General features: G+C 36.7%; 1 protein-coding gene and 1 non-coding gene across 11 annotated transcripts in view; both read right to left on the bottom strand.

The window, feature by feature from the left end:
- FOCAD (focadhesin) overlaps positions 1-25,040 on the bottom strand; it is a 326,657-nt gene that overhangs the window by 213,003 nt on the left and 88,614 nt on the right. For 9 of the 10 annotated variants that reach the window (XM_033237455.1, XM_033237451.1, XM_033237457.1 and 6 more), the window contains 4 exons: positions 22,367-22,571; positions 19,023-19,229; positions 10,592-10,679; positions 7,354-7,556 (listed from right to left, as the gene is read on the bottom strand). In XM_033237455.1, the coding sequence (XP_033093346.1) occupies positions 7,354-7,556; positions 10,592-10,679; positions 19,023-19,229; positions 22,367-22,571 (703 nt within the window). The remainder of the gene's footprint in view (positions 1-7,353; positions 7,557-10,591; positions 10,680-19,022; positions 19,230-22,366; positions 22,572-25,040) is intronic. The other variant, XM_033237458.1, reaches the window with a different exon arrangement.
- LOC117099498 lies at positions 1,475-1,603 on the bottom strand. Its single transcript, XR_004443835.1, has one exon. It is a non-coding gene; the product is annotated as a small nucleolar RNA SNORA30/SNORA37 family (small nucleolar RNA).

The raw sequence follows: 25,040 nt of genomic DNA, 5'->3' as shown, positions 1-25,040 counted from the left end.
ACTTATATGAATCAGGGTAACAATTGAAAGGATGGAAAGTAAAAGTTAAGCTTTATAAAATTTTTAAATAACAGCTTTATTGAGATATAATTTGCATACTATAAAAGGTACCCTTTTAAAGTTTACAACTTATTGGATTTTAGCAATTCATTTCTAGAACTGTGTAACCAACATCACTATCTAATTTTAGAACATTTTCATCAACCCAAACAAAAATCCCATAACCATTGATAGTCACTCCTTACTCCCCTAACCCCACCTCCAGCCCTTGGCAACCACTACTCTACTCTGGTTCTATACTGGCCATTTCAAGTAGGAAACACATAATATGTGGTCCTTTGTGACCAGCTTCTTTCACTTAGCATGTTTTCAGGGTTCATCCATGTTGTTACTTGTATCAATAACCCATTTCTTTTTATTGCCAAATAATATTGCATTGTATGGATATACCATATTTTGTTTATCCATTATCAATTGATGGATATTTAGGTTGTTTCCACATTTTGGCTCTAACGAATAATGATGCTATGAACACTCCTGTAAAAGTTTTTGTGAGGTTATAAGTATTCAATTTTCTTGAGCATATATCTAAGAGTAGATATGAAATGTCTTTGACAATTAAATGTCACAGTAAAAACAAATAAGGAAGCTCTCACTGTATTGATATAAAAAGATTCCCCCAAGTGAAAATATAAGATACAGATACTATGACTGGAGTGCTATCAATTTTTTTTCAAAGAGAGTAAGGAGAAAAAGAAAATATACTTGTAGTTGTTTGTATATGCAAAGAAAAGTATGTGGACAAATACAGAAGAAATTAGTAACCACTAAATCATCTTCTGTTTTGGAGAGTGAGAACTGGACAGCTGGAATCAAAGGCAGGAAGGTAGCATTCATTATATGCAATTTTCTCTGTCTGAACCATTTGAATATATTACTGTTTCAAGAAAATTACAAATTTTAAAAATTAAATAATATCTAAGTTTATATAGGTCCAGCTCTCCAAGAATATTTTTCTTCCCAAGAAGAAGGAATTCATTAACAACCATGGCCAAGTTTTTTAGACTAATGACAAACACCATAAAATTTAAAGGGCCAGGACTTCAGCACAGCCATGCCAGCTATCAGCCATTACACAATTTTTTTAAGCCTTACTTTACTCGTTTGTAAAATTTAGGAAATGACTACTTTCCTGCTTAGGTTGTAATATCTATAAAACACCTAGCACAGTGCCTGAAATTGCAAAATAAAGGGAAATAGTATTGCTGTCATCTTCAGAAGAGAAAAATAAAACTCATGAATATAATTTGGAAATTACCATGAACCACAAGTTGAGTAAAAGCAACAATATAACAGGGACATGTAAGAGGAAACAATGAAACAGAAAGCAATCCTAGGTTACTTGAACTGTTATGTTCAGGTTTAGGCTCTTAAGTTTGTTTGTCTGTTTGCCTAAGGTTAAAGCAGCAGGAGAAATTGTCCCATTGAGTGACAGCTGCCACTGGCACAGTCCCAGGGCAAGGATGCAATCAAGAGTTTTCTCTCAGCACCAGCTACCAAATCCTGGCCCCATAGCCTGAGGGAGGACCTGTGAAAGTGCTAGTAAGCTTTGCTTTTAGAGGAGAAAGTAGGTGTTTAAAAATAAAAGGCTTATGTTACATGAATTATATACCAACAAAAAATAAATCACAGAAAAAATACATTTAAATAAATACTGGGTGATTGTAAGACATCTTTTATAGGTATAAAATAACAGAATCTTTATTTTAAAAAACATTTAGTAAAAATGTGCAGGTACATTAAGTAGTAACAATAAGACATCTGATAGTACTTCTTTGTCAAAATAGGTCTGAAAAAGAAATTGTGAACAATATTGATTTTCATTAACTGTAAAGAATGGCATTAATCTATAATAGTGACTAAAACAGGCTTAGCAAAAGTAGAGAGTGGGTATAGGAACTCAAACTTATAGACCCTTAACAGTAAGATAGATTTTTGCTAGAGGGTATCAGTCACTCACCAGTTAAGCACTATGAAGACTCTAGCACTATGAAGACCACGACGAAGACTCTAGACAGGAGTTGAGAGATTTGGGAGTGGTTTATTATAACCAAGAGATAACACACACCATCCTCAGTCCCACGTCTTTCAGAAGATGATGATAGAAGCACATCTAAGACTTACTAATTCCTTTCTAAGTTTCAACCAGAAGTCTAAAAAAAGTTTATTTCAATATACTACTAATTCACAGTTCGTTTCCCTGTAAATCTGAAATACAACTGTTATTTACTCCCAAGTTCAGCACAAAGATGATAAAATATTGTGCCAAAAAAAAAAAAAAAAAACAAAGAAAGAAAACAAAATGAAAGTGCTGGTAACTGGATATAGGCTCTAGAATCAAACAAAATCTGAACTCCAACTCTACCCTTCACTACCTGCGTAATCCAGACAAATTAACCTCTCTAATCTCAGTTTCCTAGCTTGTAAAATAAGTATTTTAAGAATACCATCAGTGAAATGCAAAACAAAACCACAATGAAATACCACTTTACACCTACTAGGATGGCTAAATCAAAAAGATAAGACAGTAACAACAGTTGGCGAGGACAGGGAGAAACTGGAACCTTCATGCACTGCTGGTGGGAATGTAGAATAGTGCAGCCCCTTTGGAAAACAATCTGTCCATTCCCCCCAACAGTGAAACATAGAGTAATCACCTTATCTAGCAATTCTACTCCTCGGTATCTACTCAAGAGAAATGAAAATATTTGTCCACACAAAAACTGATACATGAATGGTTATAGCAGCATTAGAGCCAAAAAATGGAAAAGAGCCAGAAATTCATCAACAAAAGAACAGGAAAGTAAATGTAAGGTATCCATACAATGGAATATTAGCTCTAAGAGAAAATGAGGCACTGCTACATGGCACATGCTACAACATGGACAAACCTTGAAGACATTATACTAAGTGAAAAAAGCCACTCACAAAGGACCACTTATTGTATGATTATATTTGAAGGAAATGTCCAGAATAGGCAAATCCATATAGAGACAGCAAGCAGATTAGAGACTGCCATCCTGAGGGATGAGGAAAAAATGGGGGAATTAGGGAGTGATGACTACTAGTGCAGGGTTTTTTAGGATAATAAAAATAAAAATGTTCTAAAGTTGATTGTGGTAATGAATATATAATGCTGTGAATATACTAAAAGTCATTGAATTGTACACTTTAAATGAGTGAAGGGCATATGTGAATTACATTTCAATAAAGCTATTAAAAAAGAATTGGGTATTCTCATTTCTTGTAAACCACAATGAGATACCATCTCACACCAGTTAGAATGGCAATCATTAAGAAGTCAGGAAACAACAGGTGTTGGAGAGGATGTGGAGAAATAGGAACACTTTTACACTGTTGGTGGGATTGTAAACTAGTTCAACCATTATGGAAAACAGTATGGCAATTCCTCAAGGATCTAGAACTAGATGTACCATATGACCCAGCCAGCCCACTACTTGGTATATACCCAAAGGATTATAAAGTATTCTACTACAAAGACACATGCACACGTATGTTTATTGCGGCACTATTCACAATAGCAAAGACTTGGAATCAACCCAAATGTCCATCTGTGACAGACTGGATTAAGAAAATGTGGCACATATACACCATGGAATACTATGCAGCCATCAAAAAGGATGAGTTTGCGTCCTTTGTAGGGACATGGATGCAGCTGGAAACCATCATTCTTAGCAAACTATCACAAGAAGAGAAAACCAAACACCGCATGTTCTCACTCATAGGTGGGAACTGAACAATGAGATCACTCGGACTCGGGAAGGGGAACATCACACACTGGGGCCTATCATGGGGAGGGGGGAGGAGGGAGGGATTGCACTGGGGAGGTATACATGATATAAATGATGAACTAATGGGTGCTGACGAGTTGATGGGTGCAGCACACCAACATGGCATAAGTATACATATGTAACAAACCTGCACGTTATGCACATGTACCCTAGAACTTAAAGTATAATAAATAAATAAATAAATAAAAAGAAAAAAAAAGAATTGGGTTCCCACTGCATGACAGTAAGTTATTTACCTCCTTTATGCCTCAGTTAACTCTTAGGTAAAATGAGATCAATAATTTTACCTACTTCAAAGAGTGTGAGACAAAATCAAATTAGTTAATACAAGCCAAAGTGCTTAAAACGAAGCCTGCACATATGAAGTGCTCAATAAACAACCCCATGAAGGTGGCGTTTTGTTACCCACTTTACCAGGGCCCAGATACCACATAGATTCAGTCACTAGTCCAAGGCCACACAGCTGGAAATAGATTTAAAAAAAAAAAGAAAAGATACCTATTTCATAGTTATTGTAAGAAATATGAGTTGGCCCACATAATAACTCCTAGCATACCGCACATGTTCAATAAATGTTAACTTTAGCTATAAGTAGGACAATGACAATTCCTTGCAAATTTTATGATTTTTAAGAAACAAATATTCTGCTTACTTTATACTACTTCAAAGCAATTTCAAATAAAATCTACTTGGCAAAGCTTTATTACCAAAGACCCAAAAGTACCATATTTAATTTTTAAAAACACACATAAGAATAAATAAACACATGGTAGACCCCAGCTCAGTCAAGCTGTCTATAATTGTTCTGCTGACTAAAACAGTTCCATAGAGATGAATTTTGCCTCCTGCACAATTACAAGAATTTAACTTTTAAGTCTTCTTTTCCACTTCATCTCACCCATCCACCCTTACCCCCCTCCAAAAAAAACTTTTCTGATTCTGTCTTACTTTCTGAGCCAGTTACTCAATGTGTTAACTTTCAGCTCCACATCCACCCTTCTTTGTCTATGTGATCTTACAGTTGTGCCTTTTCAGCATTTCTCCTTTGCCCTCTGGTCTAATGTTAGACCTTGTCAATAGAGAGCACAGGAGAGACATTGCAAGGAAAGGAAGAAGGGGCTTCTCTTCAGGTTCCTGTGTGCTTCTTTGATTTCTCCTACCACGGCTGCTAGGGACATGCAGGATATCCCAGAGGTGGCTTCCAGTGGACCAGCTCAGCCAAATCCAGCCTGCTCACACCACAACAAGTGGTTTCCTGTGGACCAGTTCTAGCCTATGGCACCCCAGCAGACTATATCACCCAGTAGGCCTTCTCCACATTCTCTCCTACCAGGTCTGACTCTCAGTGTTGTCTGGGGAGACCTTTTTAGTTTCTTCCTTGGGAACTCTGCCTTGGTCTTAGCTTAGAGGTAGTACCTGCTCCATACATATACTACTGTAATATTCCTTAGATGCTTTTTTTTATAAGTTTTTGTAGCTTAACACCTCTTACTAATAATTATTTGCATTAAGTTTTCCTTGCTCAAATTGCCAGTGTGTTTTCTCTTTCCTGACTGGAATCTGACTCATACACTGATGCAGTCTCTCTTTTATCCCCCACGTTCTCTTGTGGGAGTGGAGGGGAACAAGGAGGAAGCAGAATGTTTCAAGCCCTTTAGAATTTACAATTAGTGTTCAATTTTTTATTTTTTTAATATTTATTAATTTATTTAATTTTGCCTGGGGAGAATGCAATAGGTAGTTTTAAATATCACATTTAATAGCCAAGATCACACCACTGCACTCCAGCCTAGGCGGCAGAGTGAGACTCCGTCTCAAAAAAAAAAAAAAAATCGAATAGTCAAATAATCTTGACTTGGGGAAGAGGCTGGGAATATCTGGCTGAGTCTTGAAGAATGAATAGTTCAGGCAGATGACATAAAACAGCATTCTGTACAAAAGCAAAGATTCAGGAAGAGACTTGAAGGGTTTGGGGCATGTTAAATTCATAGGTGTGACTGGAATGTAAAGTTCCAGACAGGAGCAGGAAAAAAAAGCCAATAGTAAAATGTGGCTTAAATATTTTAAAACAGTGATCATGTATCTACTGAAAGCCTCCTTAAAGCAGCACAGTATCATAAGGGCTATAAGATATTTACAGCCCTAATAGTAATTCTGCCCCTCCCCTTTACCAGCTGCTAAAGTCCAGATATTAGTGTTGATAAGATTCACACACATCTGAGCAAATAGCAAATGAAGTAGTTATGTATTGGAGTTGGGGTGATCCTCAGTAAATAACACGTGTGATTTAAAGGAACAGAATTCTTGCCCTGCCCCCACTCCCATTCAAGATCCAGTCATTGTTCTATAGGGGCAAATCAAGAGGTAAAGTAAAAAAGCTATTAGAATTTTTTTTTGTCAGATTTTGTACTCCTATTAGGGCTGATGCAAGAACTTCTCTCTCTTAATTCAAATCAAATACCTGTTTCAAGTTTTAAAGTTTTAGCCAAACAATTAGGATTTAGGAAGCTGTAATATACATTCAATTTGCCTATAATTATTGGCCAGTTTCTGCTACATGCTCAAACAAGAAATAATAATGACTGGATTTGTGCTGCTGGAGCATTTAACATAAGAGGTATCTCTGCTTTTGCAGATGAAACCACAACCATCACTCTAGTTTGTATTTACATAGTGCCGCTCTTCATGGAGATTTAAGATGCTTCGCCAGCTTCATCTTATTCAATCCTCATTTCATCCCCCTAAGAGGAGTTGGAAAATAATGCTTCATTTTGATAAAGGCAAAACTCAAATATCATAACAAAAAAAGTCTGGTAAATCTAGGCCTAGAACCCAACCAATATCCAAACCATGACAATACTTGTACATTATTGTAACAGGAAAAGTGAGACTGAAAAAGCAGAAGGAGGAAGGCAGGATTGGAAAAGGAATGTGGCAGGCCTGTTGTTTTCCAGTTGGAGGCAGCAGAATAGGGGCATGCACAGGGGACATCGAGAGTCATTATGCCAGGGAATATGGCAAGAGGTACCATATTAAATAAGGAAGTTTTAGTTCTTACTGATATCAGAAGTTTCAGGCATTTGAGGACTATTTCCTACCTTGAATTATCCCAGATCTAGTAATATGCTGTACTTAACCAACAGTATAATTTTAAAACATGATTCCATGTTAAAATATATTAGAGAAGTATCAGGTTAAATAGAATTAGTTCCTTTTCAGAAGAACCCTTCAGGATCTTTAACTAGTATTGTGCACTGGATTTTCAAAGAAGAAAAGATATAGCATTTCCAAACTTATCTCACGACAGGACTACTATCCCTTCTTATAGTCCAGAAGAATATGTTAAGATCTCCAACAGCATTACCTGACTGAATGATAAAGTCTGATAACAAACAGATGCTTCATCAGGAGGCAAGATTATCCATATACCTAAATTCCACATCGACACTTTATTTAAGAGAAACAAGGATAGATTCATTACCTTTTGGTGGTCATCTCTGTAACATTCCTGCTGTACCATTTCCAAAAGGTTTAGAGCCAACTGCTGCCTAGAGGGACCTTCTTCATCCATAGATACACAGTCTTCCAAGGCAGTAGAAGATAGTATCTGCAGAATTGGCATCACTAACAGCAGAGAGGACTTTGGGATTTTCTGATCCTCAGTAACAGAGAGGAGCTTCAAAGCTATTCATCAAAATAGTAACACACATTTTTAAAAATTAATACCACGGTCAAACAAAATGCAATTTTGCTTAAGAGTGATAAGTAAGAAAGTTTCCTTCCCTTTTACAACTGGGTCAGATGCATAACTAGGATGATAAATTTTATCCTAAGATGAAATAAAAGGAGCATAAAGAAACTATTATATAGAATAAGCTGTTAATGTATATAACTGAAAAATTGATGATACTCTTTCAGGTCAATATAAATTTTTTTAAAAATACAATTCAACATTTGTCCTTAATATCCTCTGAGATGCTAGTATTGCCCTCAGCAAACAGAGCTAAGAGACCAAGAATTCCTGGATCAGTGGACAACAAGGCCAACGTACATGCTTCCTTTACAAATGCAGCTAAGAATCCTATTAGCAGATGCTTAAGTAAACAGCAAAGTGAAGCAGGACTGCCCTTCAGCTGTAATTGCTAAGAAGGAGATTGTGAAAGTCCCGAAGTCCAGAACCAAAATAACAACAACAAACAAACAAAAAATTTAGTGAATGGTTCTTTAATATGGAAACAACTTACACATCAGATACATACAGTTATGCAATAACTGAGTTACATGTAGAGTATTAACTGAATGAGTTAAGGCATAAATATATTTTTTTCACAATAATTTTTCAAAGTATGTAATTAACCCTGATTTACTAGAAGATGTTATTCACGGGCTTCAAAGTTACATTATCAAAATATTCTACTGATTTCCCCACTACAGCAAAAATAATTCTTCAAGCCTTGAATCATGTCAATGAGTTGTCAGCATTTTATTTTACATGATCTGGAGGTCAAACCTTAACATGATATTAAGTACAAACACCTGCTACTCTAACACTACTAATTTACTTTTCTTGTCTAAATATTGGTCTTAATCCATAATTGTTTCTGATACCGTCTCTACTAAAAATCCATTATCTTTAATATAACAGGAAATGAATATAATACCAATATTTTAATAGCCTCTATTAAAAACCTAAATATTCCAGGCATTTTTATAAATTGCTATTCATAATCAAGGCTACAGTTAACAATTACATAGTGCAATATTACATTAATGTAAAAATAAACATATACATAAATCTTTTAAATTTGGAATAATCAATATTCTCTTGGTGATCCTATTTCTTTGAATACTCTTTCCCCATAGCTCTTCGTTACTTTCTGACAAGACATATTGGCTTAGCAGTGCTCAGTACAGTTTATTCACTCCAAGGTAACTTTAAGTCAGAGACGTTGGTTTACGAGAGAAAGAAAGAGTCTTCTAACCAGCAAATAATGAAAGTATTTGAGTATTTGATACTGTATTATCTTTCTCTTACACATGAACCACAATATAAGAACATAGCTTCAGAATTTGAAATGTAGCTTTTCAGAGGCTTTAGAATTTTTTTGTCGAAAAACAAAATCCATTCATATGAAATGTCTAGAAAAGGCAAATCTATAGAGACAAAAAGGAGATTAGTGTTTCTCTGGGGCTGAGGGTGAAAATGAGGATTAACTACAAACGGTCACAAGAAATTTTGGGCGGATGATGGAAATATTCTAAAACTAAATAGTGGTGCTGGTTGCACAAATCTATAAATTTACTAGAAAACACTTTATTCTGAATTTTATGGTACATAAATTACACTTCAATAAAGCTGTTTTAAAAAATAAAACTATAGCTGTCAGAAGTACCAGCACTGGTAAATTATACTTATGGGAAGATCCCATGTGCACTGCTATAAGAAAAAGGCAAAAACGGGATCAGACTGCGGAGGGAAGGCATAAGTAAACATAAAGCCAGTAACCAAATGCAGGGTAGGAATCAAAGCCTAGGAGCCAAGGATCCCCTCGATGTGCTAAAGCCATTTCCAAGACACGCTATAGGTGAAAGAGCAATTCACTCCCAAAATCATGAATTAAAATGCCCAGAAGAATGAGCTATACAGTAAGTATTTATCTCACATACTTTTTCTTTTTTTTTTTTTTTTTTTGAGACAGAGTTTCGCTCTTGTTGCCCAAGCTGGAGTGCAATGGCATGATCTTGGCTCACTACAACCTCTGCCTCCCAGGTTCAGGTGATTCTCTTGCCTCAGCCTCCCAAATCACTGGGATACAGGCATGCATCACCACGTCCGGCTAATTTTTTTTTGTATTTTTAGTAGAAACAGGGTTTCACCATATCAGCCAGGCTTGGTCTCGAACTCCTGACCTCAGGTGACCCAGCCACCTCAGCCTCCCAAAGTGCTGGGATTACAGGCATGAGCCACCACGCCTGGCCTCTCACGTACTTTTTAAAAATAAGAATGGCAGTATATTAAAATATCATGGCACTATACAGCATAATTTAGAGCTCTCATTGTTATGTGGATTATTTTGGATTAGACCAAGTAAAGTGAGGCAACACCAATGTAAAAGCCACATTTTAAAAGTATGACTTGTTTACCAATCTGCCAGATAGGGCAACTAGCTTCTTTACCACATTCTTCTTAACTAGAACATTTTTGCCTCTCTTGGCCCACTCCTTCACTTTTCTTTAAATCAATACTGGACTGTCAAAAGAATATTATCTTTCATTTGTTCTAGCTAGATTAAAGCAATAACCATAAGTTAAATTCTGTTCAATGTAGCACATTTTGAATAGTAAAGGTATGGAGAGTTTTAAAATAACTGCAACTACTAAACAATTTTCTTTCAAGGATTTCATACTAAAGCTTTCCATTTTGCTATACAATGCTGAATAAGGTGATATGCCATTCAATATATTCCTGAATGTTACTGCTATATAAGGTCAGATTATAACCTTCCAACATGCAGCCGAGATACTTGGTAAATTATGTTATATCAAAGCTTGCACAAGGTCATACCTAATTAGACAAGAAAAAAATTCTATTTTATAATTTTAAAAATTACAGATGGAAACTCAAAATACACAGGATAGCATGATACATAGTTCAAGTGAATCCTGTCAATACTCATGTTATATCTGTATTTTACTCTAGTGACTGTATTTTTATTTACCTAGATTTAAGATTGGCTTCTGCTGACTTGCTGGAGTCTGTAGAAGTAGTAAAGCTATTCCAATTATGACCAGTTCAACAGGAAAATCCTAAAAGAACAAAGGGGAAAAAAGGAGTTGTTAAAGAAGTTCCCAGAACCATGGCTTTATAACATGTATCCAGGAAGAATATATTTAATATGGAAGACTGCAAGCCTATTACACAAATTTATTCATACAGCAAGTGTGCTCTACTAAAGAAAGAATTGGTCGGCCAGGCGCGGCGGCTCACTCCTGTAATCCCAACACTTTGGGAGGCCGAGGCGGGTGGATCACGAGGTCAGGAGTTTGAGACTAGCCCAGCCAACTTGGTGAAACTCCGTCTCTACTAAAAAAAACACAAAAAAATTAGCTGGGAGTGGTAGCAGGCACCTGTAATCCCAGCTACTCAGGAGGCAGAGGCAGAGAACTGCTTGACTCGGGAGGCGGAGGTTGCAGTGAGCCGAGATGGTGCCACTGCACTCCAGCCTGGGTGGCAAAGCAAGACTCCATCCCCCAAAAAAGAGAAAGAATTGGTCGATGCCACACACTTACACATAAATTCAAAATGTTGTATTATATGGCCAAAAAGCAAGAAGCTATAAACCAAATAATTCAGAGGGAAAACTCAACACAGCAGATCAGCAAGTCTTCTAAACAGTCAATGTTTGCAAACCATTGAAAGTTGCCTAAAATACTAAATTTAATAATATTTCATTTCTGTAAACTGGTTCAATATCCTACTTATCTAATACAGACATGATCCATCTATATAACTTGCATAAGGAATTACACTAAACAAATTTAGTAAATCATGTTATAATAAAAGAAATATTAGTGCCAGGGAGGTAGAGACTATTTTCAAATTACTGTAATTCATTAAGCATTAAATGCAGCAGAGCAATGACCACAGAAATAACCAAGTATACAAACAAAACGAAAAAAAAAAAGACATGTATATTAGGCTTTAATAAACATTAATAAAACACAAGTGACATGTTATTTGAGGTTTCTAAATAAAGAAAATCTTAACGTATTATGGTACTAAAGAAGAAAGGTTCAGCTAAAATGACTATCCTGAAGTTTACAGAAGTGCCTGCAGAGCAGAAGTACCTATGAATAATAAAGACAGGCAAAAAAACACACACACACACACACAACAACAACAACAGGAAAATAAGGAAATCTGTGAGTTAGAGCCACATGTTAAAGGACCACCTGCCTGAGTGAAAACAATACAATCTGGCACACTCAGAAGTTATAATCTTGAAGATACTATCAATTAACAAATACCCTCTAAAATCTCAGTTTTACCATTCGAAGAGGGAAATTAACCTACAAAATCCTCTCATGTGCTTGTTTATGGACTTTTGAAAAACAAAACAGCAAAAGAAAAAAATTTGTGAATTTTTAAAAATGGGATATATTCCAATCTATGTATTTTGGGAATATATGTGTTCACTGTTTTGAAATAGAGTTGAGAACAATGAAGCACTCTTATCTATTTGAGGATAATACATGCATTTCGAAACCAACACACTTACAGTATATACTATTACACCATTCTTTGCTGTATCTTCCCCAATTTCATTTCAATTTCTGCATGTCCATAAAAAACAAATGGAAAACCAGCAAGATCATTTAAACCTCAGATTCACTAGATTCCAAGAGAATCAACAACAAAGAAAAGCACTGCTATACAGTAACACTACTATTGGAAAGCCTTTTTCACAGAAGCTATTACTTCAAGGGCCATAAAGTAGCTTTTTAGAGTTCTGAAATGGAATAGAAGTATTTTTATTAAGTGGATGGAACTTAAAAGTATGAAGGCAAAAATGAAAATGGCCTTTTCCAGGACGGGTGAGACTGGCCTGTTCAGAATAGAGGGTGAAAGGAAAAGAGTGGAGATTCAAGATCAAAACTAAGGAAAAGTAGATGGTGGAGGATTAGATCACATAAATCTAAAACTACTTACAAGTTTAGTGGTTACAAGTTTTTTGACTGATCGATTTTTAATGGACACCCAAAGGATGGTACCATTTAATAAGATCTTTTAATAAAACCCAGTGTTGGACATCCCATTTGCACACTTCAAATGCTACAGCTACTGCTGTGGTAACTGGTTCTGCACAGGTGCAACCTAATGGTTGCCCCCTAAGTCCCCACCATACACCTCTTGCTTCCTGCCCCAGAACAGCACACTCTAGAAGTACAAGGAAGTTAAAGCCCCATAGGCCAAAGCTGACAAATCGGCAAGAGTACCCAATAGATAAATGCTTTCCCATTAATTCCAGATCCTTCTTTCATAAGGCTTCTCAGAAGATTCTGTGGGATCAAGCAGCTAGTTGCTTGTAGCAGCAGCCTACTTGATGATGCCTGTATTGCCTCTCCCACCTTCCATACTTCACTCCTCTTGTCCCTCTCCAGCTGCTTGCTGGGATCACATTGGCAGATGAACTCCAGTCACATAAGCCTTTGCTTTTGTAGGAACCCAGTCTCTACTTTTGCCTTTAGGGAAACTCAGGCCAACTCACAGCCTGAAAATAAAATAAATAAATAAAAATTCAATAAAAGAGGAAAATAAAATACATAAAATAAGAAATTTTTAAAAAATGAAATAAAATACACACACACAAAAAAGAGTAAATGCCTTTATACTCAGTCACAAATGTTGGAGTCCCAGTAACAGAAAACAACCTGGAGTCCATATTTTTTGTCCTCAAGTCAAATGAAAGTAGCACTAAACACCACCTATGTACCAGGCAGTAAGTACGTAAGCTGGGTCTACGAATGCCACTATGGACAAAATAGTCCCTTTTCTCAGGGATTTTACAGTAAAGTCATGGAAAAGTATTTTTAAAGAGAAAACAAGGCATGAGAAGGTAGCAGACAAAACAAAGATGGTGGCCCAACTCACACAATCCTCCAGTGCCATAACTTTGCTACACACTCTGTTCCCCTGGCCAGAGCTTCATCAAGCCAAAATGGGCCAAACAGATCATTTTTCCTACAAAATCTGAAAACTTAGACATACAGTGAAGAAAGTTGGTTGGAACTGAGTCATCAGCTAGTAGTGTCTTAGAAATCACAAGTTTCCGACCCTTCCCAATGCTGAAATGTTTCACTCATTCTTCACTTTGAGAGCTACTCAATCTCCTCCCAATGAGCATCATTTTTGCCTAATTTTGCTGGTCAGGGTGCATTTATTTTGCTTGAAATGTAAAGGACCTTAAATTATGATCATTCTAATCGGGCTAAAAATGGCTCAACTAAGACCAAATCCACAAAAACTAATGCAGCCTAAGAAATAAATCAATTTTCAATATACAATGATACAACTCTGATATAAGAGTAGAAAGAGAACAGAGTGGGGAAAAGTTAATATAATATTTGAACAAAACATCCAGTTGATAAAGCCAGTGATACAGAAATGTGGGTATGGTGTCAAAATACATAAGACTGCTTCGTTCTACTTCATTTTATTTCAAATTATAGTACATATAGACCTATAGTATATGTTTGCAAATTAATTTTCCTAGGCTCACTTTTTTAACCTCAGCAACACTAAGATGGGGATAGGGGACAGAAAACTTCATAACACAAATATTTCAACAGTTCTACTAATTGTTATTTCCTTCTAAAACTGTTAAAAATATTGGGCAAATGAGAGACATAAATAGGACTTTCCTTCATCAAAAATCTTTTCATTCTTCTAAATGACATTAGTATCCTGTGACTCTACATTATAATCAAAAACGTTTTAAAAATTAGATTCAAGAGCCAACTTTATATTAATAGATTCCCAGTGGCCAAAATAAGACAATTTAAAATTCAATAAGGATAATATCTATGATAGACTGAAGTGCATCAAATATGTTTAAATTCATGAATTCATAATACTTTTTAAAGTTAGTAAAGTAAAAGGCAAGAGTAAAGCATTTATCCTAACTTTCCTTTACCACTGGATAACCAACTAGTAGGCTGTTGGGGGAGGAGGGTTCTTTTTATGGAAGTATTCCAGCTAATAAATGAAGAAGGAATGATAGGATTAGAACATTACCACTCTGCAACTCCTAATTAACAGAACTAGGCATTGAGTATCAACAACTAGTAACATCATAAAAAGAAAAGCAACACACATTGTGCCTCTTGATGACAGAACACACCACCCCCTGTAGTCTTGGAAACAAAAAACAAAATATCCTGAATCCAATCAAGCCTTTAGAGCTAACTACCTTTGAACAGAGAAACACTTTAAAGCAGCGGTCCCTGGCTTTTTTGGCACCACGGGCTGGCTTCATGGAAGACAATTTTTCCACACATCTTGGGCAGTGAATGGTTTCGGGATGAAACTGTCCCACTTCAGATCATCAGGCATTATTTAGATTCTTATAAGGAGTACACAACCTATATCTCTCGCATGCACAGTTCACAACAGGGTTCATGCTCCTGTGAGAATCTAATGCATCAGCTGATCTGGCAGTAATGCTGGCTCACTGGGCTGCTCACCTCCTGTGTGTGGCCCAGTTCCTAACAAGCAAGGAACCGATACCAGTCTGTGGCCCAGAAGTTGGGGACCACTGTATTAAAGTGCACCATATGGATGCAATCAGCAAAATCCACAAGATAGGAAACTCTCCAGCTCACACAAGCCAGGTTATTCAGTACACAAACTGCAGGGAAGAAAAGTGGGGGAGGACACGAAAGGGGATGAACTTTAATTGGAAAGAAACTTAAAAGATCTCACACACACACATAGCCCAAAACATATTATGGTGATTAGAGATACACACTGAGATGATAAAAGTATAAAGAAATGTAAGGAAGTGGTTACTACAGAAGTCAGAATAGTCAGGGGAAAGAAGAGGTTATGATTAGGACTGGGCTTGTGGAGAACTTCTGTGGTGGCTAGAAACTTCTATTTCTTGATCTGTGTGATGGTTTCAAAGTTCTATGTTTTGATCTATGTGCTATTTGGCTTATGTGCAAAATAAATGATAAAATCCCCCGTGGGTGCTACTTTAAAATAGAGACATTTGGGCTGCACTTAGACCCGCTAATTCAATATCATTAGGGATAAGGCCCAGGCATGTGCATTTTTAACAGACTCTGCCTAGTGATTTTTATGCACTTATGCACACTAGTTTGAACCATTTGACTAAAACATGAGCTTCATGAACCTTGTCTGCTTTCAACTAATTGCCATAGCAAAGTGTTTGCCATAGGCATCTGCTTAATAAATACACGCTAAGGGTGGGAGGGAAATATACAAAAAAATGGTCAGAGAATTATACTAAAAAGGACTAAACTCTATGAAATTATAATTGCTACTCATATGAATCTACTAAAAATACAGGAAAAATATGGGGCTTACCCATGGATATTACATTTACAGTTAACAGAACTGGCAATTTATCTACATAATATTGATCTATAAAATATCTTTCTGTATAATATTTAACTATAAAACATCTATCTATATGCATTTATATACTATCTATATGACATATAACATAATTATATCTGTAAGATATAATTATACTTGATATATATTATATATATCTACTATACATAAGATACATATATAACTATACAGTAGAAAAATATGTTATTTAGAGTCCCAGTATATGTAAAATCATTCTAATCATAAGATTGGCAAATTGACAAATGACTTATAACACTTGAGTCTCCCTGGGTTCCCATCTTCCATCAAAATCTACATTTACTCTCTCATTTCCTCACCTGCCATTCACGCTCCCTTAATTCCAATATCCCCCCCACCACCACCACCACCACTCTGCTGAAACTGCTCCCTCTAATGTTAACAATAAGCTTTTATGTGCTACATCCTGAGAATACTTTCCATCCCTTACTTTTACACCATTGCTCTATGACACATGACACTGTTGACCATTCCCCCTTATTGAGATATTCCTTCCCTTGATTTTCTTGTCATCTGTCTCTGCTGGTTATATATGATCCTTCTAGACATATTTTCTCAGACTCCTCTTTATCAGTAAATTCCAAACAACAACCACCCCAGAGTTCCACCACAAGCCCTGTCATCCAATCCCATGTTTAAAATCCCCACTCCAAAGTTAATGTCTACAAATGTACACCTTTAGCCTAGACTTCTAGCCTGAATTTTAAAACCATATATCCAACTATCTATTATCCATACGTACCTCGAGTCAAGCATATCTGAAATAAAATTAATCATCTTCCCTCCAACATCAGCTACCATTTCTCAAAGTAAATGGCATCATCCAGTAGCCCAAAATAGAAAGCTGAGATTCTATCAAGAACCCCTCTCCTTGACCATCTAATCAATCATAAAGCCCTACTGATTCTATCTTCTGTGTCTCCCTTTTCCCACTTCCATTTCCCTCATTAGGTCCTCACTATGGACTGAACTGTGTCCTCCCAAAATGTATTTGTTGAAGCCCTAAACCTCATGTGACTGTATTTGGAGGGAGGAAGTAATTAAGGTTAAGTGAGGTCATCAGGGTGGGGCCCTAATCCAATCTGGATAGTGTCCTCATAAGAAAAGACACCAGAGAGCTCATACTCTCCCTACCATGCGAGGAAAGCCAGCTGCAAGCCAGGAAGAGTCCTCATCAAGAACAGAATCAGCCAGCACCCCGTGCTTGGACTCTCCAGCCTTCAGAACTCTGAGAAATAATTTTATTCGTTTATTTATGCATTTTGAGACAAAGTCCTGCTGTGTCACGCAGGCTGGAGTGCAGTGGGGCGATCTCGGCTCAATGCAACCTCTGCCTCCAGGTTCAAACAACTCTCCTGCCTCAGCATCATGAGTAGATTACAGGCGTGTACCACCACACCCAGTTAATTTTTCATATTTTTAGTAGAGGCGAAGTTTCACCATGTTGGTCAGGCTGCTCTCGAACTCCTGACCTCAAATAATCTGCCACCTCGGCCTCCCAAAGTGCTGGGATTATAGGTATGAGCCACTGCACCCGACCAATAAATACATTTTTGTTGGTTAAGCCACCCAGTCTGTGGCAACCCTAACTGCCTAAGACATCCTCCTCGCTTCCTACCCTATTAGTGGTGTGTGGCCCCAAACTCTTCTCCACCCACCTACAAGAAAGATCTTCCACACATTAAAAAATGGGGAGGGGGGAGGAGGGAGGGATTGCATTGGGGAGTTATACATGATATAAACGTTATGCACATGTACCCTAGAACTTAAAGTATAATAAAAAATAAAAAATAAAAAAAAATAAAAAATAAAAAATAAAAAATAAAAAAATAAATAAAATTTATGAAGATAAAAAAAAAAAAAAAAATGAGATCTGCTGAAAGGTCTCAAACAGCATAGAGGATAAAATGTAAACTCATTTGCGTGGCATGGAAGACAGGCCCTGCCCTATTTGCCACATCTTAATCCTTCAGCAATATCAAACATCCTCTTTTTTTTTTTTTTTTTTTTAATAAGCCAAGCCTGACTACTCTTTCATGTTTCTTTATTTGGGCCCATGCTGTTCAACAGCTGGAACGTCCTTCCCAGGCCCTTATACCAGGCACATTCCATTCAGTCTTCAAATCTCAACTCATGCCCTACCTGCTGAAACTTGTTCTCCCATTACACTTTAAATATACTCCCATAACATCTTTTCTCTTATTGTACTATAATTTAGTTACTGCATGTCTGTAAGCCTCTTGAGGTCATAGAATTTACCTTTTCATCTATGTATTCTATAAAGCCTGGCATATAGTAAATGTTCAATACTTGTGTTCTGCATGAATAAACGAAAAAAAAAGTCACAGTGGTGATCTTTAAATGATGATCTGAAGAGTATTTTAATGATTTCTTTTTCTAACAAATGATATTAGTAGTAGTGCAATAGCAATATGCTCTAATGGTATAAGATCAAAATGCCTCTGAAATGCAAACTAAATGAGCACATCCACCCAGTTATTGAAAGACTCACTTGAGTGATAATTGACACAATAAAATGTCTATCTGATATGGTTTGGATCTCTGGCCCTGCCCAAATCTCATGTTGAACTGTAATCCCCAATGTTGGAAGTGGGGTCTGGTACAGGTGACTGGATCACAAAGGTGTTCCTCATTAATGGTTTAGCACAATCCTCCTGGTGCTGTTCTTGTGATAGTGATTGAGATCTGGTTGTTTAAAAGTGTGTAGCATCTCCCCACTCCTCTCTCTCACTCCTGCACCAGCCATGTGAAGCGCTGGCTCCTGCTTCACCTTCCGCCATGATTGTAAGTTTCCTCAGGCCTCCCCAGAAGCTAAGTAGATGTCAGCACCATGCATCCTGTACAGCCTGCCAAACTGTATGCCAATTAAGCCTCTTTTCTTTATAAATTACCAAGTCTCAGGTATTTATTTATAGCAATGCATGAACAGTATAATATACTACTATCCTTACCTCCTTCAGAAGTTCAACACTGTGCTCTAAAAGGTGAATTAAAGATGAACATTCGCCAGTTATCTTTAAGCTGACTTCACAGACACACAGCAGCTGAAGAGTCATCTGGGTAAGCTGAATTTTCCAGAAAACAGGATGACGCAAAAGGCTTAAATATACTTCCTCAATAAACATCATTGCTTCTGTTGTCTGTATCAAATCTTTTATCTGTTTTAAAAAGTCATTATATGATATTAAAAAATACACAAACCAAAGGATAATTTTAAGGTACACAAAAAGCTTTCAACAATATAATTTTTTCTCTAAACCTATAAAGACTTAAAGGAGACGAAAAAAAGTTACAGAACTCAATGAAGGATTAACTATACAACTGCACCTTATCCTTTGGTTATTAACCAAAATCCAATTTGCTACTGTTTTTGTTACTGCTGGCTGACACAAATTTCTCTTCCTTTATTTTTCTAGCTTCTCTGAGTGCAGATGTCTTAAAACAAGTTACACGACAATGCCAACATGTTGAGGGAAATTGTTTGGTTTTGAATTCTCCAAATGAACTCTCATTTCTACAATTCCAACATAGATAACCTGATAGTAAAGGGTCAGCATGTTATTCTAACATGGTACTAAGCCCTTTATCTGCAAGATATTTGCTCAGACAGCCTTAACTGAGAGTATCATTTCCACACTTGGCAGATATAGTAAAAGACCATATTCAAATGGTAGTCTTCTCAACCGGCTAATGTATTAGATAGGAAGGACTTGGGTGCTCTTGAAAATCCCAATGCAATTCAAACCCAGCTGTTCTGATCAAAATTCTGGAGTTGGTATTAAGGATATGGTCCTGCTCACAGACACACTGGCATTTCCCAGAGATTACAAACAATGGACCATCTGCTTCCATCAGGAGCCTGTGTCTGTTAAATTCATCAAGAAGAAAGCCTACGGTTGACCAGCTGTACCTTTTACCAGTGTGGTTATCACCATAATAACACAAATGACTATTAGTTATACACAGAGACAAAAATTAGTTGCTAGCAAACAAGAAAAAAAAGATACTAAAAGATCAAAGAGAAGAAATAGCAGAAAACATTGTTATAAATAATAAACAGTCTGGTATAAATTATTTTGCTGTCTTGCAAACATACAGTAGGAAAGTCAAAAGGCCACAAAATAAAGCCTAATGTTTATTTGACAATATATTTCCTTGAGTGCATTTATGTGCACATTTCTAATTTTCCATTAAAAAAATTCAAAAGACAACCTCAGCAAGCTAGCATTAAAGGCTCTCTAATCTTTAACATTATCTAAGTTCTAAACAAGCATAATTTTGAAGTAACATTCTGTCTTTATGTAGAAATATATTATTTAATAATACAATAGGTAATATGTGAGGTGACAGGAATCACCATTAAAATGAAAAGGACAATTCTACATCTATAAAATTAAAGAGCAACTGGCATGAGAAGAACTAGAAAAAGAAGTTTCACTGACCATTCTTTCATCATTGGTCAACAAGGTTGCATGGTTATTTCTAAAACTTGTTTTATAAAATGTAAATGTGATTCTATCCTAGTGCTCAGTATAAGTAAGACCACATCAACAGCATTGTAGTCATCTCTAAGAACATCATTTCATAGTAGCACATTTTGAGCACCAATAAACTAGAAAATTCCTGGCAAAACAAAACAGAGAAAAGTCGGGAAATCATTTGCAATGGAGAGATTAAGAAAGTGAAGAAAAAAATAAGGAAGGGAGGGAGGTGAGGAAGAAAGGAAGGAAGGAAAAATGGGAAGGAAAGAAGGGAGAAAAACAAGACAAGAGAAGATACAGATGGGTTTTTTTAAAAGCTTTTCTGAGAAGAATGAAAACGAATGAGTAATTAGAAAAATGAAGGTCAATAAGTACTTGCTAAAAAAAAAAAAATGGTTGCCTTGCAAAATAGTATGCTTCCTCTATCAACATTCAATTAGCCATAAGATAGTCATGTTCCAGAGAGTATAAGAAACATCTGTATTGGGTGGGAAATGGACTATATTCTCTCTAAGATCACTTCCAACCCTCACATGCTTCATTCTAGTAACGCTGATTTGTTAAACCGATTAAGTATGCTAATATCACTAGTTCCAGTACTTCCAAATGATGTATTCCCTTTTTTCTCACATAATTGTTAGGTTAAAAAGCCACAGATTCCCAGAAATATTCCACATAGCTCATTTCTAGAAGCATTTAAGCTTGTCAACACAGGTTCATAAGATGAAGACAAACCTTTGCCAAGGAGCACAGCACAGGGTAATGCAGCCATGATGTGAAAAATATACCCTAGTTCAAGATGTTCTGCCTAAACATTGCTCTATTGCGCGCACAAAACAAAAGCTTTGGAAAAGCCACAGGAGAATTCATTTTAATTAAATTTTCTCTGCCTTGATTACAGGAAAGCCTACTTATGAGTCGCAAAGGAAAGATTTACTCTAGTCACTGCTTGCTAACACAAACTTAAAACAGGTCATGTGTGACCTCAAGTGATCACTTTGAAATATGTTCACAGATTCCCTCCATCAGCTAAGCAGCATGGTGCTCAGATTCCAGTCAAATAGCAAACCTAGATGATGGGAAGAGATGGACTGATAAATGAATCACTACACTAAAATCCCAACACCTGGGCAACTGGATTTTTTTTTTCATTTGCAGTTACAGAGACAATGACTCAAATTTCTCTTTCCCCTGAATTGTGTCGGTGTTTTCTCCATACCTCCGTTAACCACTTTTCATCTTTCTACTTTGAATTATAAGAATATATGTACAGTACTTGTCCTAACTCATTTACTACATGTGTGCTTCTCAAGAGCAGGATCCCTGAGAGCTGCTGCGTATGTTCCAAGGGGACATGTGGAAGCTGGAATCTAGCTGGCACTCAGCTGGCCAGGCTTTGCATCATCAGAGGTATTTATGCCCTGAGACACACCCCCTTTTTTTTTTTTTTCCAATGTGCACAGAGGTCTTTTTTTTCCTTCTTACTGTCCCAATGTCTACACAGAAGAAACTCAACTCAAAATCTTTTACCTGATAACTGTTTCTTAAACAAAGGAAAGTTTTCACGCCTGCTAATCCCAAAATAGACTATGTTGATTTATAATTTCTGTGAATGTAGTTAACATCAAACATAATACACTCATGTTAAATCTAGATTTTGTTTTTTTCATCTTCCCCAAAAGATTGTAAGCATTTCTAGAGCGAAGATCATGTCTGAGTTTGCCAAATCACTTATTTTCTAGAACTACTTTGTCTGTGACAATAACAACAGTTACCGATGCCGATGCTGTATTTGTGGAGGACGAAGACCTTACCTGCAAACATGGAACCATGTCACAACACAGTTGAAGTATCTGCTGTTCCAGTATTGATGGTTGATCTTTGTCACAAAGAACCTGGGGTTGAAGTAAGACTTTCAGCAGGGCTAGTCGGAGTTTAGCATATTCTTGTAACTGAGATGGTTCACAATACAGATACCACAGAAATGGTGCCATTATTTGAATGCATGAAACTTCTGACCTATAAGACATGAAATATGTTAGCCAGTTGATGAGCTAAACACACTATCATGCAGGTAAAGTAGCAAATATCAACTTATAGTTCATGAAATAACATAAACTACCATATCATCAAGTGTAACTTCTTTTTACGATTCTTCTCTTCCACTATGACCTGCCTACACCTATGCCAAACAGTTCTTTGTACACTGAGGAAAATTATTCAACACCTGGAGACTGTAAGCTAGATACCCAGGATGAAGAGAGTCTCTATTTGCACATTAGAACTGCAACTACATCTCCAAAATCAGTCTTTAGTGAACATAAGAATCATCTGGGCTGGGCGCAGTGGCTCACGCCTGTAAAAATCCCAGCACTTTGGGAGGCCGAGGCGGGCGAATCATGAGGTCAGGAGACAGAGACCATCCTGGCCAACATGGTGAAACTGAGATCGCGCCACTGCACTCCAGCCTGGCAACAGAGAGAGACTCCACCTTAAAAACAAAACAAAACAAAACAAAAAAAGATATCAGGATCACCTCTCCAGGAGTATGAAACAAACATGGATTTTTGGAAAAAACTCTATAGGTGAGGATCTATCTACATAAAACAAACCCAGACAAACATCCCAAGATGATTATGATGACAGTTAACATTTACTTGTTAACCTGTTAACCCTTACAGTGTTCAAGTTACTGCATTTTACGTCTTTAAATCCATTTAATCCTCACCACAACCCTATGAAATAAAAAATAATATTATCCTCATAACACAGATAAAGAAACTGAAGGAGAGAGAGGTGAAGTAATTTGTCAAAGTCTTCTTAAGCACTTCCCACTCTACTAATCTTTTGTATCTGTTTAGATTTCATTATATCCTGAAAACTCCTAGTCCAAATTCACTAAAATACCAGAATGATCATCAAAAATAAAAATACGTTCATTAGCCTAAACAGTATCTAGCCCAATTCACACACACCCTCCATCATTTGGCCTCTGTTTATCTTTCCAGCTTCATTTCTTCCTCTTCATTCACCACTAAACCACACTTAACTCCCTTCAGGTCTTTATCAAGCCATCTGGGCTTTCTTCTCACTTGCTATTCCCTCTACCTGTAATATTCTCCCCTTCTACCCTTCCTATTCTTTCTCCTACCTAGTTTCTATCATCCTTCAGTTACCTGCTTTAAAATGACTTTCTCAGGTCCTTCCTTGACACTTCACCTTCATCAGATAACATCAGATGGGCTTTTAAGATATAATGCCTTTATTGTCATTACATTTTTTTTAAGAGACAGGGTCTTGCTACATTGCCCAGGCTAGAGTGCAATGGCTATTCACAGGCACAATAATAGTGCATTCCAGCCTTGAATTCCTGGGCTCAAGCAATCCTCCTGCCTCAGTCTCCCAAGTAGCTGAGACTACAGGCTGTTATCATTACATACTTAATATCTGTATCCCCTGCCAGACTAGAAACCAAATGAGACCACGGATTTCTGTTTACTGCTACTATCACCAATAACCGTATATACTAGGCCTTCAAAGAGACGCTCATATAATTCAGTTACACTAAGTTACAAAGTAGTTTCATAATTAGTATGCAATTAAATGTCATGATTTTATTTTCTAATGTTTTCCACATTATATATAAGGAATGATTAGATAAGATACAAAGATGAAAAAAGAATTATCTATCCTGAAGAAGCATACGGTCTGACAGAGACAATCAGTTATAATCCTGAACTAGATGACAGAAAGTGAAAACTGCCAAAAGAATGGTATAAAGTGCAATTGCTTCATGGAAGAAACGGTATTTAAATTATGTTTTACTGTTCTCATTTAAGAATGGGAGCTAAACCTTGGGTTCACACAGACATAAAGATGGGAACAACAGACACTGGGGACTTCAAAAGGAGGGTGGGAAGGAGTGGGGACAAGGGCTGAAAATTTTCCTGTTAGGTACTTTGCTCACTACTGGGTGACAGATCAATAAAAGGCCAAACCTCAGCACTACACAATATACCCTTCAAACAGATCTGCACATGTACCCCTGAATCTAAAATAAAAGGGAATTTTTAAAAATTATAATAAATTATGCTCGACAACATAATCTTATAATACCATACATTTCATAGCAATGTGATTTTAAAATGCCATTAACATTAATAAAAATGTAAAAGTTACCAAGCCAATTAAATTTTTTTCATTAATTTATTCACTTGGTAAAATTTACCGACCACCTACAGTATACCTTACTCATCTATGTGATGGAAACAAAGCAAGAAATAAAAATAGATTAAGTTCCTGCTCTCATAGAGCTCACAATCTGAAGAAATTTTTTTATCATAAGCTCAAATACTTATACAATCTATAAAAATCAGAAGGACTGGCCGGGCGCGGTGGCTCAAGCCTGTAATTCCAGCACTTTGGGAGGCCGAGACGGGCGGATCGCGAGGTCAGGAAATCGAGACCATCCTGGCTAACACAGTGAAA

The sequence above is a fragment of the Trachypithecus francoisi genome, unplaced genomic scaffold (genome assembly GCF_009764315.1).
Source record: "Trachypithecus francoisi isolate TF-2019V2 unplaced genomic scaffold, Tfra_2.0 Lachesis_group16, whole genome shotgun sequence".
NCBI lineage: Eukaryota > Metazoa > Chordata > Mammalia > Primates > Cercopithecidae > Trachypithecus > Trachypithecus francoisi.
Note: the sequence above shows the minus strand (reverse complement) of the source record. Positions and strands in the feature narration are given on the sequence as shown.